Below are 13069 nucleotides of genomic sequence, written 5' to 3' on the forward strand. Positions count from 1 at the left end.
AAGCTCCCCTTGCCTGGAACCCAGGGGAGAGGAAGGATGTTCTAAGCTGGGATGCCTGCATAACATCACAAATGGTGAGGATGACAGAAACCAGCCTTATGGAAAGCAGTGAAGATGCCCTATTGTCAAAACTAATCATTGTTGAAAATAATCCTTGACCAATTTTACATCAGTGAGCATTTTCTACAGTGATCCATAGCTGTGTGTGTTTTTGTCAGAGTTGGGAGGATAAATATCATATGGCAAAAAAGTACCTTGGAACTGAGAGGTGCTTGCCATGGAACTTGGTTTCATTGTGCTGCAGAGCAGAGGGCCAGGGCTACAGCAGCCACTTTCTGCACTCCTCTCACCACTGCCTTACACCTGCACACTTCCCCCACAACAAATACCTCTCTTACGTTAGCATAGAAACATTTGTAGCTCAGCCAATACCACCAGCCCCAAGGCAAATGCAACCTTGAACTTTAATTAGGAACAGGAATCTTGCAAGAGAAGGAACTGATGTTTCAGAAAACTAGTAATGGAACACAGAATCTTTCATTTCTAGCACTGGTTTGACAGCCTAGATTGACAGAGGCCATGACTTGTTACCATTGATGGCTATTTAGTGGTCTCAGTCCAGTTCCTAGAAGACTGGTGTCCACACAATAAAATACTTTCCCTCTCAACTGGCAGCATTTGTGGCAGCTTCAGGAGAGATACTAAGGATTAACTTGTCAGGGAGACTGAAAATACTGTATGATCCACAGAGGCAGTTCCTCTTTGCCACCATGGTTTAGCCCTGACAATCAGGTCTGTCACTTTTAGGTAACTATTCTGTTGCTAGAGTGGCCTCTAGTATTCTCAGCTCAGCACTTTCAGACGCACAGGCAAGCATGCACAAAGAATTTTTGGGGGGGGGGGGGGGGGGGGGGGAAATCAGGAATCTACTTTGTAATTTTTTTTAAAGGAACTGATGTTATAAAACCTGATTTCCTTGGTGCTGCTGCCTTGGTGAAGTTCAATACATCAAAGTACTCAAGGAACAATCTCTCCAGCCTTAATAGCAGGAATCTCCAAAATAAGATCACTTTACAAGTCTGTCCTAGGAGAAAAGCATGCTGTTCCTTGAGAGGACTGCTGGGATGTGTTAGAGTTATGGCTCACGTAGGGCTGGGCATAGGGATCTGAGAAAGTGACAGGAGTTCAATTTCCCTTCATATAAGGGATATGTCAGAGAGGCCTTGCTCACCTGTAATATTTGCACATAGGCCTGGTGAGGGTCAGTCAGCTTCATGCCATTGATTTCTATGAACTGGAAGGATGGCAGCTCATCATTTTCTGCTGCTTGTTCGAGACAACGAATTACTTCATGAACAGTTACTGTTTTGCCTGTTCCAGGAACCCCAGAAATGTACATACACCTGAAACAGGAGAGGATCCATTCATGATCCCAGTGATCTGCACACAGGACTGAGAACTCCCAAATTCTAAACCCGTCTTTGAAAATGACTCCTTTTTGTTGCCTTTGGGAAGTCCCTAAACTTCAGCTTTTCTATCTGCACATTGCGGATAACATTTGCCTGCCTAACAGCAGGGTCATAAAGATTATATGAGTTATAACTACTTCTATAGAACAGGCAAAAAAAATTATCTAGTCAATTTCAGATGTGCTGGGAAAGATATCTTAGTCTTTAGTTGAAATCTGAGTAAGCAGAAAGACTGCAGGAGAGTTTTGTATCAAGTAGAGTCAAAAGCAAAACACTGCTAGGATTATATGAATTTCAACAAACTGGGAATAACTTGTTCAGAAAGATTAGATGTCACACTACTGCTGCTCTTCTGCCACAGACAAACATGATCTGGGTGGTTTACTGCCTCCTTTCCTTTCCCAAATTGCATTTCAGTGGAATAAAATTTCTCTCTATTTACCCAAACAGCCTGCTGAAGTGCTAATAGCTGCCTCTGACCAACCTCCAAACTGTATACAGAAGTAGGCCATGAGACAACTCACCCTCCTGTTCCATCAATAAGTTTGCTTTCTACAAAATTATAGATATCCTGGAACTCCTCTTCTCGGCAAGGCAAGGAACCTGGGATGGTGGAAACGTGCAGCCTTAGATTGAAACAAAAAAGAAAAACACACTAGTCAAGATTTTAGAATTTTCAACGCTCCAACTTGCAGAAAGGCAAGTGGGAAGAATCCCCCTCTTCCTACACACACAAATACATATAGATACTTTGAATCTGCCTTACACTGTAAGAGTGCTTGGTTTATTTTTTGTTTTTGTTTTAAAAGGAACCTTAAGTCTTATAGAAAGTGACCTTAACCTAGCCTTCACATATGTTCTCCCGAAACTTCCAGATACCACATGCTCTGATCTCCGCAAGCAAACAGCACGGATGTGCAAAAGTCAGGAAGATTCATCTACTGCTTGCCCAGACAAAATTACAAAAAAATCACAAAAAGGAAAGAATGAAGGAATAGGGGAACCTGATAACAGGAAGTATTGGGGGTGAGAGAGTCAAGTAAAGGGAAGGAGTTGAGAGAAAGACACAGCCAATCTTACAAGCATTTATTTCAATGGAGCATGTAGAACTCAAACCAGTAACTAGTGTTTTTTTCCACTAATGGGAGCCAGTGTGTAAGTGCCCTGCAGAAGCTAGGAGAAACCCATTGATTCTCTAGCATTGTGCAGAGTAAAATAAATATTGCTACCAATTTCTGTAGCTCAGGGATCTTAGGCCTGGTCTACACTACGCGTTTAAACCGGTTTTAGGAGCATTAAACCGATTTAACGCCACACCCGTCCACACTAAGAGGCCCTTTATATCGGTATAAAGGGCTCTTTAAACCGGTTTCTGTACTCCTCCCTAACGAGAGGAGTAGCGCTAATATCGGTATTACCATATCGGATTAGGGTTAGTGTGGCCGCAGATCGACGGTATTGGCCTCCGGGCGGTATCCCACAGTGCACCACTGACCGCTCTGGACAGCAATCTGAACTCGGATGCAGTGGCCAGGTAGACAGGAAAAGCCCCGCGAACTTTTGAATATTTCCTGTTTGCCCAGCGTGGAGCTCCGATCAGCACGTGTGGCGATGCAGTTAAAAATCAAAATAAAGAAAGAGCTCCCGCATGGACCATGCGGACGTGATTGCTGTAAGGGCAGGCAAATCTGTTCTATCAGCGCTCCGTTACAGAAGACGAATTAAAAAACATTTTTAAAAAATCTCCAGACAGACGCCATAGCAGGGACTCAGCGCACTGCTGCGTGACAAGCGTAACGGAAAGCCAAGGAATCAAATGGACGCTCATGGACTGGAGGACTCAAGCTATCCCACAGTTCCTGCAGTCTCTCTGAAAAGCATTTGCATTCTTGGCTGAGCTCCAAATGCTTCTAGGGTCAAACACAGTGTCCGCGGTGGGTCAGGGCATAGCTCGGCAATTTACGCACCCCCCCACCCACCCCCAGAAGTGAAAGGGAAAACAATCCTCTCTTGACTCTTTTACATGTCACCCTATCTTTACTGAATGCTGCAGATAGACGCGATGCTGCAGCACTGAACACTAACATCCTTGCTCCCCCCCGCCATGGGTGGCTGATGGTGCAAAACGACTGGTACCCGTCCTCATCATCAGCCTATTGGCACATGGGGCAGTGCAAAAGGGCTGGTAACCATGCTGACTAGCATCCGTCAGGTCGATCAAGGGCGCCTGGCCCTAATTTTTCCTGGTAGATGGTGCAGTATGGCTGATAACCATCGTCATCATAGCAACAGGGGGCTGAGCTCTGTCAGCCCCCACCCTTCATGTGTAAAAAAAAGATTCAATTGCCCCTGGACTAGCAGAGGGATGCTGGGCTCCTCTCCTCCACACTCCTTACTGTCCTGTCTGGACTATCATAGCAGCTGGAGGCTGCCTTCCACTCATTTCTCACTAACAAGTCAGTGTGTCTTATTCCTGCATTCTTTATTACTTCATCACACAAGTGGGGGGACAATGCTACGGTAGCCCAGGAAGGCTGGGGGAAGAACGGAATCAACAGGTGGGGTTGTTGCAGGAGCACCCCCTGTGAATAGCATACAGCTCATAATTTCTGCAGGATCTGACACAGAGCAGCTGTGCTCTCTGATACAGTGGTTCTCTAGTACACTTGCCCATATTCTAGGCAGGACTGATTCTATTTTTAGATACCAAAAAGGAGGGATTGACTCAGGGAGTCATTCCCAATTTTGGCTTTTGCGCCCCTGGCTAAGAGCAGCCAGGGGCACTTATGACAGCAGCAAATGGTGCAAAACGACTGGTAGCCATGATCATCTTTTTACCAATTTATGGATTGGTAGATGGTGCAGTATGGCTGGTAACCATCTCTGCTGTCATGCAAAAGCAAAAGCATGCTGCTGTGTAGCGCTGCTGAATCGCCTCTGTCAGCGGCATCTAGTACACATACGGTGACAGTCACAAAAGGCAAAACAGGCTCCATGATTGCCATGCTATGGCATCTGCCAGGGCAATCCAGGGAAAAAAGGCGCAAAATGCTTGTCTGCCGTTGCTTTCCCAGAGGAAGGAGTGACTGACGACATTTACCCAGAACCACCCGCGACAATGACAATGATTTTTGCCCCATCAGGCACTGGGATCTCAACCCGGAAATTCCAAGGGGCGGGGGAGGCTGCAGGAACTATGGGATAGCTACGGAATAGCTACCCACAGTGCAACGCTCCAGAAGTCGATGCTAGCCTCGGACCGTGGACGCACACCACCGATTTAATGTGTTTAGTGTGGCCGCGCGCACTCGATTTTATACAATCTGTTTTACAAAACCGGTTTATGCAAATTCGGAATAGTCCCATAGTGTAGACGTACCTTTAGTAATTAATATTGTTGAGAAGCTAAAATGCTGGAGGAAAATTTACATATCCAGAAACCTAAACTTAGGGCTAATCTACACTGGCAGCACTTTAATGTGCCTTGTGTGGTCGCGGCGCAGCGCTGGGAGAGAGCTCTCCTAGCACTCTAAAAAAAACCACCTCAACGAGGGGCGCGGCTCCCAGCGCTGGGGCACTGTTTACGCTGGTGCTACAGTACTGCAACTTGCTGCGCTCAGGTGTTTTTTCACATCCCTGAGCGAGAAAATTGCAATGCTGTAAAATTGCCAGTGTAGACAAGCCCTTAGTATGCATAGACCAGTCTAAATGTTTTTAATCCTGAAGAGTATTCCTGCCCTTAGTCTCTGAACCAAGGATGCTTCTGCTATTGCCAGTTCTTGAAGAAACCCTTAGCTTGGAAATAGCATTTGTGCCTTTACCCCACATGAATAAAGCAAAGGTGGCATTTCCTCGGTGTTACCCTCTCTTCCACAGAGAAATGAGGAACAAACAGGATAATCCCTCTGCTACACTTTACCTTAATCGGGCCTCTTCTAGCACATTGGCTGGTTTCTCTGTTGCTTGGTTTCGAATGGGAATTCTGGGAGTAGCATTTTGGGGCGTCTTGGGGGTTCTTGGCTCAGGCTGCAGAGAAAAGTCAAAATCCTCAGAAGTAGGTTCTGCATAGTATTAGATGTATTTATATTAGAGACAATCTTCTGTCTACATTTGCAAAAGATTGTTTATACTAAAAGATCATTTGAGGATTTCAGGGTGTGAAAGTGAGGCGAGAGCTGGACTTTATTAAGGATATTTGACAAAGATTTAGACATAAAAAAAACAAAAAACGCCTAAATGTTATTTTAAAAGGGGGATATTTGAAACTCAATAAAAAAATCCCATGAAACTTTTAAGCATCTCATGAGTTTTTAAATTTAAACAATCCCCTTTGCGGTGCTATAAAACCACAAGAACCAGAGAGACTGAATAGGCAGTGACTCTCCTGTCTAATTTCAGTGTCCAACTGAAAAACAAAGCAAACAAGCAGCACCTCAATTATTTGTATTACCATAGTGCCTAGAAGAACCAGTAACCAATCAGGACCCCACTGTTAGGCACTGTATAAACACAGAACACCATCAATGGTGACAAATAGATTTAAATAGTTTGTTTTAATAGTTTAAGGTGGGATTCTTCAACTATTTTGTACATCACTTTTTCAAAGAAAGATTCTTTCATAGACCACCTCCCTACTCAAGATTTTTCTATTCTATCTACCATCAGCCAGGGACCTGTGTCCTGATCCACAATTTGAGAAACATTGATTTTAGGCGTTAGTAACAAAGGACTTCATTTCTATTTTGTTTCAGGAAGCAGAGGCATAATCCATAAAATAGGATAACATGCACATCTATAACTTATCTTTCACTTCCAGTCCAAAACATTTCCTCCTCTAAGGCTGGCCTCTTCTGATTTATAGTGGCACAACATATAAGATACCTGCTGAATTATGTTTCGCATGCTTTGTTCACCTTGGCATACATCAGGGGTAGGCAACCTATGGCACGAGTGCCGAAGGCAGCACACGAGCTGATTTTCAGTGGCACTCACACTGCCCGGGTCCTGGCCACCGATCCGGGGGATTCTGCATTATAATTTAATTTTAAATGAAGCTTCTTAAGTATTTTAAAAGCTTATTTACTTTACATACAACAATAGTTTTAGTATATATTAAAGAAAGAGACCGTCTAAAAACGTTAAAATGTATTACTGGCACGTGAAACCTTAAATTAGAGTGAATAAATGACGATTCAGCACACCACTTCTGAAAGGTTGCCGACCCCTGGTATACATGCATGAAACACTCAGATGAAACAAATGTCTTAGTTAGAACTAACAAAACCCAGAGCAAATGTTTTTCAGGCCAATGGCCTCCAGGAATCTTACAGTTTTTCTGGGGGTCTTAGCAGGGGTGATATCAGAGGGTTTCCTCAAAGATTTTGGGGTCCTTAGTGTGGTGCTTGATCTCATTTTCCTTTTGGGTGTACAGGGCACCATGTTCTCTTCTTCCTCACTGCTACTGGAATCAGAGAAGTCTATGCTAGGCAGGTAGTCATCTTCCCGATCCTGCTCAGATATATTTAAAAAACTAAAAAAGAAAAACAGACTGAGGATTTGGAAAAACCAAACAAGGAATATCTAATGACAGTTTAAAAACAGCAGCACAATATTTCAGTCACCTGGGAATAATTATTTGATAAGAGAAGTTTGTGTATTGTTTTGTTTCTCTAATTATCATGGTAATGAACAGGCAAAGATTTTATACCTGCCCTTGTAAATTTTCCATGGCCATTATGCTAGGCTGGTTTAAGAAAAGTCAGTTTACTGATCATCAAGGGTAAGTATCGCGTTATTAAGTCCTGCATACTGTATACTCGTGTTTGTTGCTCTGAGGCTGCAGTTGAACTTCTTGCTATTACCACTTTGCTTCTAGACGCTCAAGTGTCAGTATTTAAAGACTTGTAATAGTAGTTAACATCATCTGGGTTGTTTCTGTTGTCAGCGTCTGGGACAGAACTCTGTATACACTACAGACTAACTTGCTACTACTAGTCATAGGTACCCGAACAAGTGGGCAATAAACAGACTCAGTCCTGGCCCACAGAGAGCCTACTTCCAATTCATCAGACCCAGTGTTTGACAGCCTTCGAGGAGAAATCTATTCACTAGTGAAGGCATCCATTGGCTAACATTAATAGTGGTCGTCTGACTACCCCATATGGATGGCAGTTCTATAGTACTCATTAATGTGAAGCACTTGCATCTGTGTTTTTTATTGCTCCTTTGATGATGTATAAAGACAGCCTCCTCTCCCTTCTAGTTTATTTTTAACTTTAGAAAGACCGTATTCACTCCAGATGCCTCAAGCAGAATTTTTACACCAACATGCAAAAAGTGACCTCACAAACCCCACTAGGGACTGCTATTATCATTTTACATGGACAGTGTTCAAATATTATGGTGATGCACTGCAATATAAAATCCTAAAATAGAACCAAATCTTTTTGTTTATTTGCAAGTTAAAACAGAAGATACAGTCCACACCATATTTATTTTATCTGTATATTAAAAGACAAACTGTAAAGAAAAATTAAGTTTGTGCCCCTTCCTACTCCTCTTTTCTGATGTGTGAAGATGACCTTGTTGTTTTTTTTCCTATTGGTAATATCAGGAACATCAGGTTTTGCTCCTATCAGGACAGCTAATAAGGCCAGTCTGCACTACATCACTTAACTATGATTTTGTAACCACTTAATGGCACCATCAACTGTTCACACAGCAGAGATCTTGCTATTGCAACTGTGCACATCCAAACCTACTATGCTGTCTAACCCTTAATTCACTGGATTCTGGGAAAATAGTGCATGATGGATGCACATACAGAGCAGCAGCATCTGCATACGGGGCAGGGTACTAGATTGTGGGGGAAGGAGGAGGAGGACTTGTCCAACTGGGTACACAGGCACAGAGAGTGCTGTTTGAACTGCCAAAAAAAAAAAAAAAAGCATGCAGAACTGGTAGTGCTCTGGGGGTGAACACTGTTAGTCCTCAGTTACTAACTGAGTTTTTTATATAAAATGTGAACATAAACCTATTTAGAGACCACTGGCCTGGTAACTACCAGGTTACAAACTAAACTAAAAGTTGCACCATGGATAGGACTCAAGACCCCTCTCCCACTCAGATGAGAACTAGAAAAACTGTCACTCAGGCTTCAGCCATTGGTGATGTTACCATTTCACCTCACCTCTCCAAGGGTACGTCTTCACTACCCGCCGGATCGGCGGGTAGCAATCGATTTCTCGGAGTTCGATATATCGCGTCTAGATGAGACGCACTATATCGAACCCCGAACGCGCTCCCGTCGACTCCGGAACTCCACCGGAGTGAGTGGCGGACGTCGATCCCGCGCCGTGAGGACGGGTAAGTAATTCGAGCTAAGGTACTTTGACTTCAGCTACGCTATTCACGTAGCTGAAGTTGCGTACCTTAGACTGATTCTCCCCTCCCCCCCCAGTGTAGACCAGGCCCAAGAATCCACCAGCAAGAAGAGTGGACACAACAAATCCCAATTAACAAGATGCAGAAAGCATTTTTGGGAAAAAACAACAAGTCTGTCTTAATACATCATAGAACAACAGTAATGGGTACAAACAATGTTTCTACCTTTCACTTTACTTTTAATTAAAGGATGGAAGTATTTGCTTTATTTTGCAAACAATTTGCCTAGCAATCACACAAAGAATTTCCTTGCATGAATGAGATTCACTTGACTTGCATTTCAACATTAGACTCGGTGAACGCCCAGGGCTGCAAGCCACCAATGGTAATCTGACTAAGACACAATGGAGAAAACTTACTGGAGTTGCTCTGCAATGCGAGCAGTAGTCTTCTGCACACATTTCCTGTGAGAACGTGGGATCACCACTGGACTCCTGGTCATCAGCTCTTGCTCTTCAGCTAAACTAGAGAAAGAACAAGGCTATTTGTATCACTTTATGTCAAGTGACCCAAAAATCACTCTCGGAATAAGTGAACATAAGACATGTGAACATCATTTGAATATCAGGATTTACTTTGTGTCGCTTTTAGAATTGCTCTTAGAAGTAGCTGCTCGTTTGGTTGTTTTTCTGGATTCTCTGGCTCTCTCCTCAGTTTCCTCTTCTTCATTTCTACCGTTCAAATGCCTGATGAAAAAAAGGGACATCTATCTATAGCATTACAAATACAACTTGCCCATTAGATGATGGGCCATATTGAGGTGAATCGCTTGCTTTAATTCATTGCAGATACCTCTTTATTCTTTTAGATTTCTTAATTCCACTACATTGCAGACTCTGAGCGTACAACACTGCAAACATTTAACAGCACACCAACGCTGTGTGACCAAGAGACTTTAGATCACAGTTCCATCAAATGTTTGTTCCATATTAACACTTCTTTAAAGAGGACATGTAAAGAAAAATGTGTCCCTTTTTTATGATGTACAATATAAAGAAGGCCTGAATTTTTTCCTGCTTGTTGTGATTTTTAGTGATTATGCTGATAATTTGCTCAGTACATTTTCTAAGATTTGTGTGTGGCAATTTCCTTTTCTTTTTTTAAATTTGCCACAAACATGAATAGATTAGCACATAAAGTCTGGAGAAGGACTCATAAAACAAATTTTATGAGGCCCAATATAGCTTGGCTACCTTTGAGCAGATCTATATACATGTGTAGCTTACACACATAGGGTGATATTAGAGCTGTGTGGTGTATATGCATCAAGTGAAGGGAAATTGATTAGGAGAGGAGGAGGCTTGTGTCTCTGATGACAGTGTATAGATTCTAAAGGTCAATGTGACTAAACCACCTACCCTTTCTGCATTTCCATCATATCTGCCCTGGACCCCTACATTTCTCACTCTAACATCTTGACCTGTGTAGCCCACAACCCCATTTTCCAAACCCCTTACATTCCTCCCCCTCCATGTACCCTTTGCTTTGGAAGCTCCTCCATAACCCAGGTCCATGGAGTCTCTTGTAATTATTAAAGCTTTTCTACTTCCGTAGCAGGCAAAGCATTTGAGCATGTTTTGGGATTTCACAGACTTTGTCAGTACTCTCCTATGATCAGAAAATTGTTCAAAGTGGGATTTTTTTAAAATAAAAATTGAGTAGGAGGGCAGGGAATAATGGGAGCAAAATAAAATATGGTAGAGCTTTCCCCACTACTCCAAGCAGATAGAGGAAATAGCAATCAATTTTGAAAAGAAAATAAAAGCTAAAAAGTCTTCCCAAAATCCCAATATTAAAAGTGTTAGGTTGAAAATAAGTATTTTTGGACGTGCACTGAATACTGAGTTACCACCACTCATATCCAATATTTCATCTCTCACTGTGTGCTTTTTTGCATTCCCCCAATTTGCTGTAAAAGAAAGTGAAGTGAACATCTACTATTAACCAGTGACATCTTTGCAGGAAGCACCTGCTCTTTCCTGCAGGATCTTTGATAATATCTTGCTTCAAGAGAATGATTTATTTTAAAAAAGGGGAAACAAGATACAAAGAAGAGGGGCGCCAGTCAAAGATGCGTTAGAACAATGCAGCCACTTACCACGTGTCATCGTCTTTCCCATCAAGATTCTTGGCTTTCGGGCTGGAATCTTGGCCCCTTCTGTAGGGAGCTATCCTTATTGTTTCAGCTAGCTTAGACCAGTCTCCCCTGATACCCAGTGGTGAGTCTGACTCACCATTGGTGCGAGATATTTTTGGAGGTGAGCCCAAAATCTTAGTGAATGTCACCTTTCTCTTGGTAGCTGATGGTTCCAAAGCATCACAGTCATCACCCAAGAGTTCTAATACATCGCCTCCCGTGAGTTTGTTTCTAGATTTCGTAGGACCTAAAAACCAAACAAAATGATAAAAGGTCATCAAATTTTAAAATGACTGATTTGGTTAACTCTTAGCTACCAAGCCACTCATGGCGTATAAAATCTAACTGCTGTTTAGGGTTACATGATGGAGGATGAATAATTGAACTATTTAATTGGAAAAACGTTTCCTTTGTGAGATGGAACACAGATTTAGGGTCTGAATTTTCAAGCCCCAAATTCCCCCTCTCCCAAGCATAAGCTCACATGCAAACTAGCGCTAAGATGAACATCTAGATGTATGTGTGCAATCAAGAATACACATACATAGCTAAACAGTCTCTTATCTAGCCAGGCCATAATGCAAAGTAGCCACCTAAATGTATGCTTAACCAGTAGACTGGAATAATCTGGCCCTCGGTGTCTACTGAAGTACCTACTCTACTCTTCATAACAGAAGAGACATCGGAGCAAGGACATTACCAACAATGTGTATGTGCTGGCTGATCCATTGCCCCACACTCCCGCTTAACAGATGATGTACATATTTTACAATCACCAACATAGCAGGAGCATTGCATGATTTACAGCAACCTCAAACCAGTACCTTTGAAATTAAAAGGGATCTCTCTCTTAGTACTCCTACAGACAGTTTATCATCCCCTTTAAATAATGGCCCTAATTTACAAAGGTCATTAAAACAAAAATACTATGCTTATCAGACCAATTAATTTTCTCTGCACTTTTTTTTGTTTTGCAACTTCTGTATTAAAAAGCAACTAGAGCTTTATAATTCCATCCAAACCTATATAATTCCTGAGCCAAAGCATTCTTTTGCTCTTGAAAAGTGACATGAAAATTGCACCTTCTTAGTTAGCAGATTTGCTCCCCCACACGTGAACTGAGACATCCTACTTGCTACAGTAATTAAAATATGTTTTTAATGCTGCTTATTTGTTATCCATGCATAGCCAACACAGCTGAGAGAGGAGGGAGCTGAATTTAATTCCTTCTTGTGCAAACAAAACTGCTTATAAAAGTTTATTAAAGTTATAAAACTGTTTACAAAGATTAATTATTTGAACTTCTGCAAGTGTATGCAAGACTCCAGGGAATGCACAAGGACATTACTAAGGACAAAGGCTGGCCTACAGAACTTTTATCATTGGTAATGATATGAGAGAAGGAAAGAACCCAGCTTGACTCAGATCCCAGACTGAGTTTCCAGGACTGCCAGTTGGAAATAAGTTTTGCTTGTAAACTGAGCACATTTGATATAGAATCATTGAGACACAAACATGGAATCCCACAATGGACCACCACACTAACTTCAGCACTGGCTAATCCTTCTCCACTTAGGAAGTGTTAGCAAAAATTTCTCTTAACTGAGCAGCAGTCACTGAAATTTATTATTAAATGGATACCCCAGGCGACATCCCATTAAAGCACATGGCTCAAATTGGGCTTGGCAAACCAGCACTTTTCTGTCACACATGGAATCTGTGCTGCAATACATCATATTTTATTTAAAACTCAGATTACATCTCTAGCCCCTATTGTTGCAAATTTAACTATTATTACATTAACAGAATGCAACGGCTGAGCCTTTGGACTACCTGAAACAGCAGCAACATGCAAGATAAATAAAGTTTGCACCTCTGTGGGGCATTAACTCTGAAGCCTAAAGAGGCTAGTTTAAGTGTCAATGTTTACTATTCCACTGATCAAAGAAAGAAGAGGGACAATCATTCCAAAGATCTCCCCAATGTATTGAGTACAGTCCCCGGTGGTTGGGGCTTAGGG

General features: G+C 42.2%; 1 protein-coding gene across 4 annotated transcripts in view; it reads right to left on the reverse strand.

The window, feature by feature from the left end:
- ORC1 (origin recognition complex subunit 1) overlaps positions 1-13069 on the reverse strand; it is a 32116-nt gene that overhangs the window by 9482 nt on the left and 9565 nt on the right. For all 4 annotated transcript variants that reach the window (XM_045028647.1, XM_045028650.1, XM_045028648.1 and 1 more), the window contains 7 exons: positions 11011-11296; positions 9488-9598; positions 9272-9376; positions 6798-6999; positions 5389-5495; positions 1994-2095; positions 1232-1403 (listed from right to left, as the gene is read on the reverse strand). In XM_045028647.1, the coding sequence (XP_044884582.1) occupies positions 1232-1403; positions 1994-2095; positions 5389-5495; positions 6798-6999; positions 9272-9376; positions 9488-9598; positions 11011-11296 (1085 nt within the window). The remainder of the gene's footprint in view (positions 1-1231; positions 1404-1993; positions 2096-5388; positions 5496-6797; positions 7000-9271; positions 9377-9487; positions 9599-11010; positions 11297-13069) is intronic.

This window comes from Mauremys mutica, chromosome 8 (assembly GCF_020497125.1).
Source record: "Mauremys mutica isolate MM-2020 ecotype Southern chromosome 8, ASM2049712v1, whole genome shotgun sequence".
Classification (NCBI taxonomy): Eukaryota; Metazoa; Chordata; order Testudines; family Geoemydidae; genus Mauremys; species Mauremys mutica.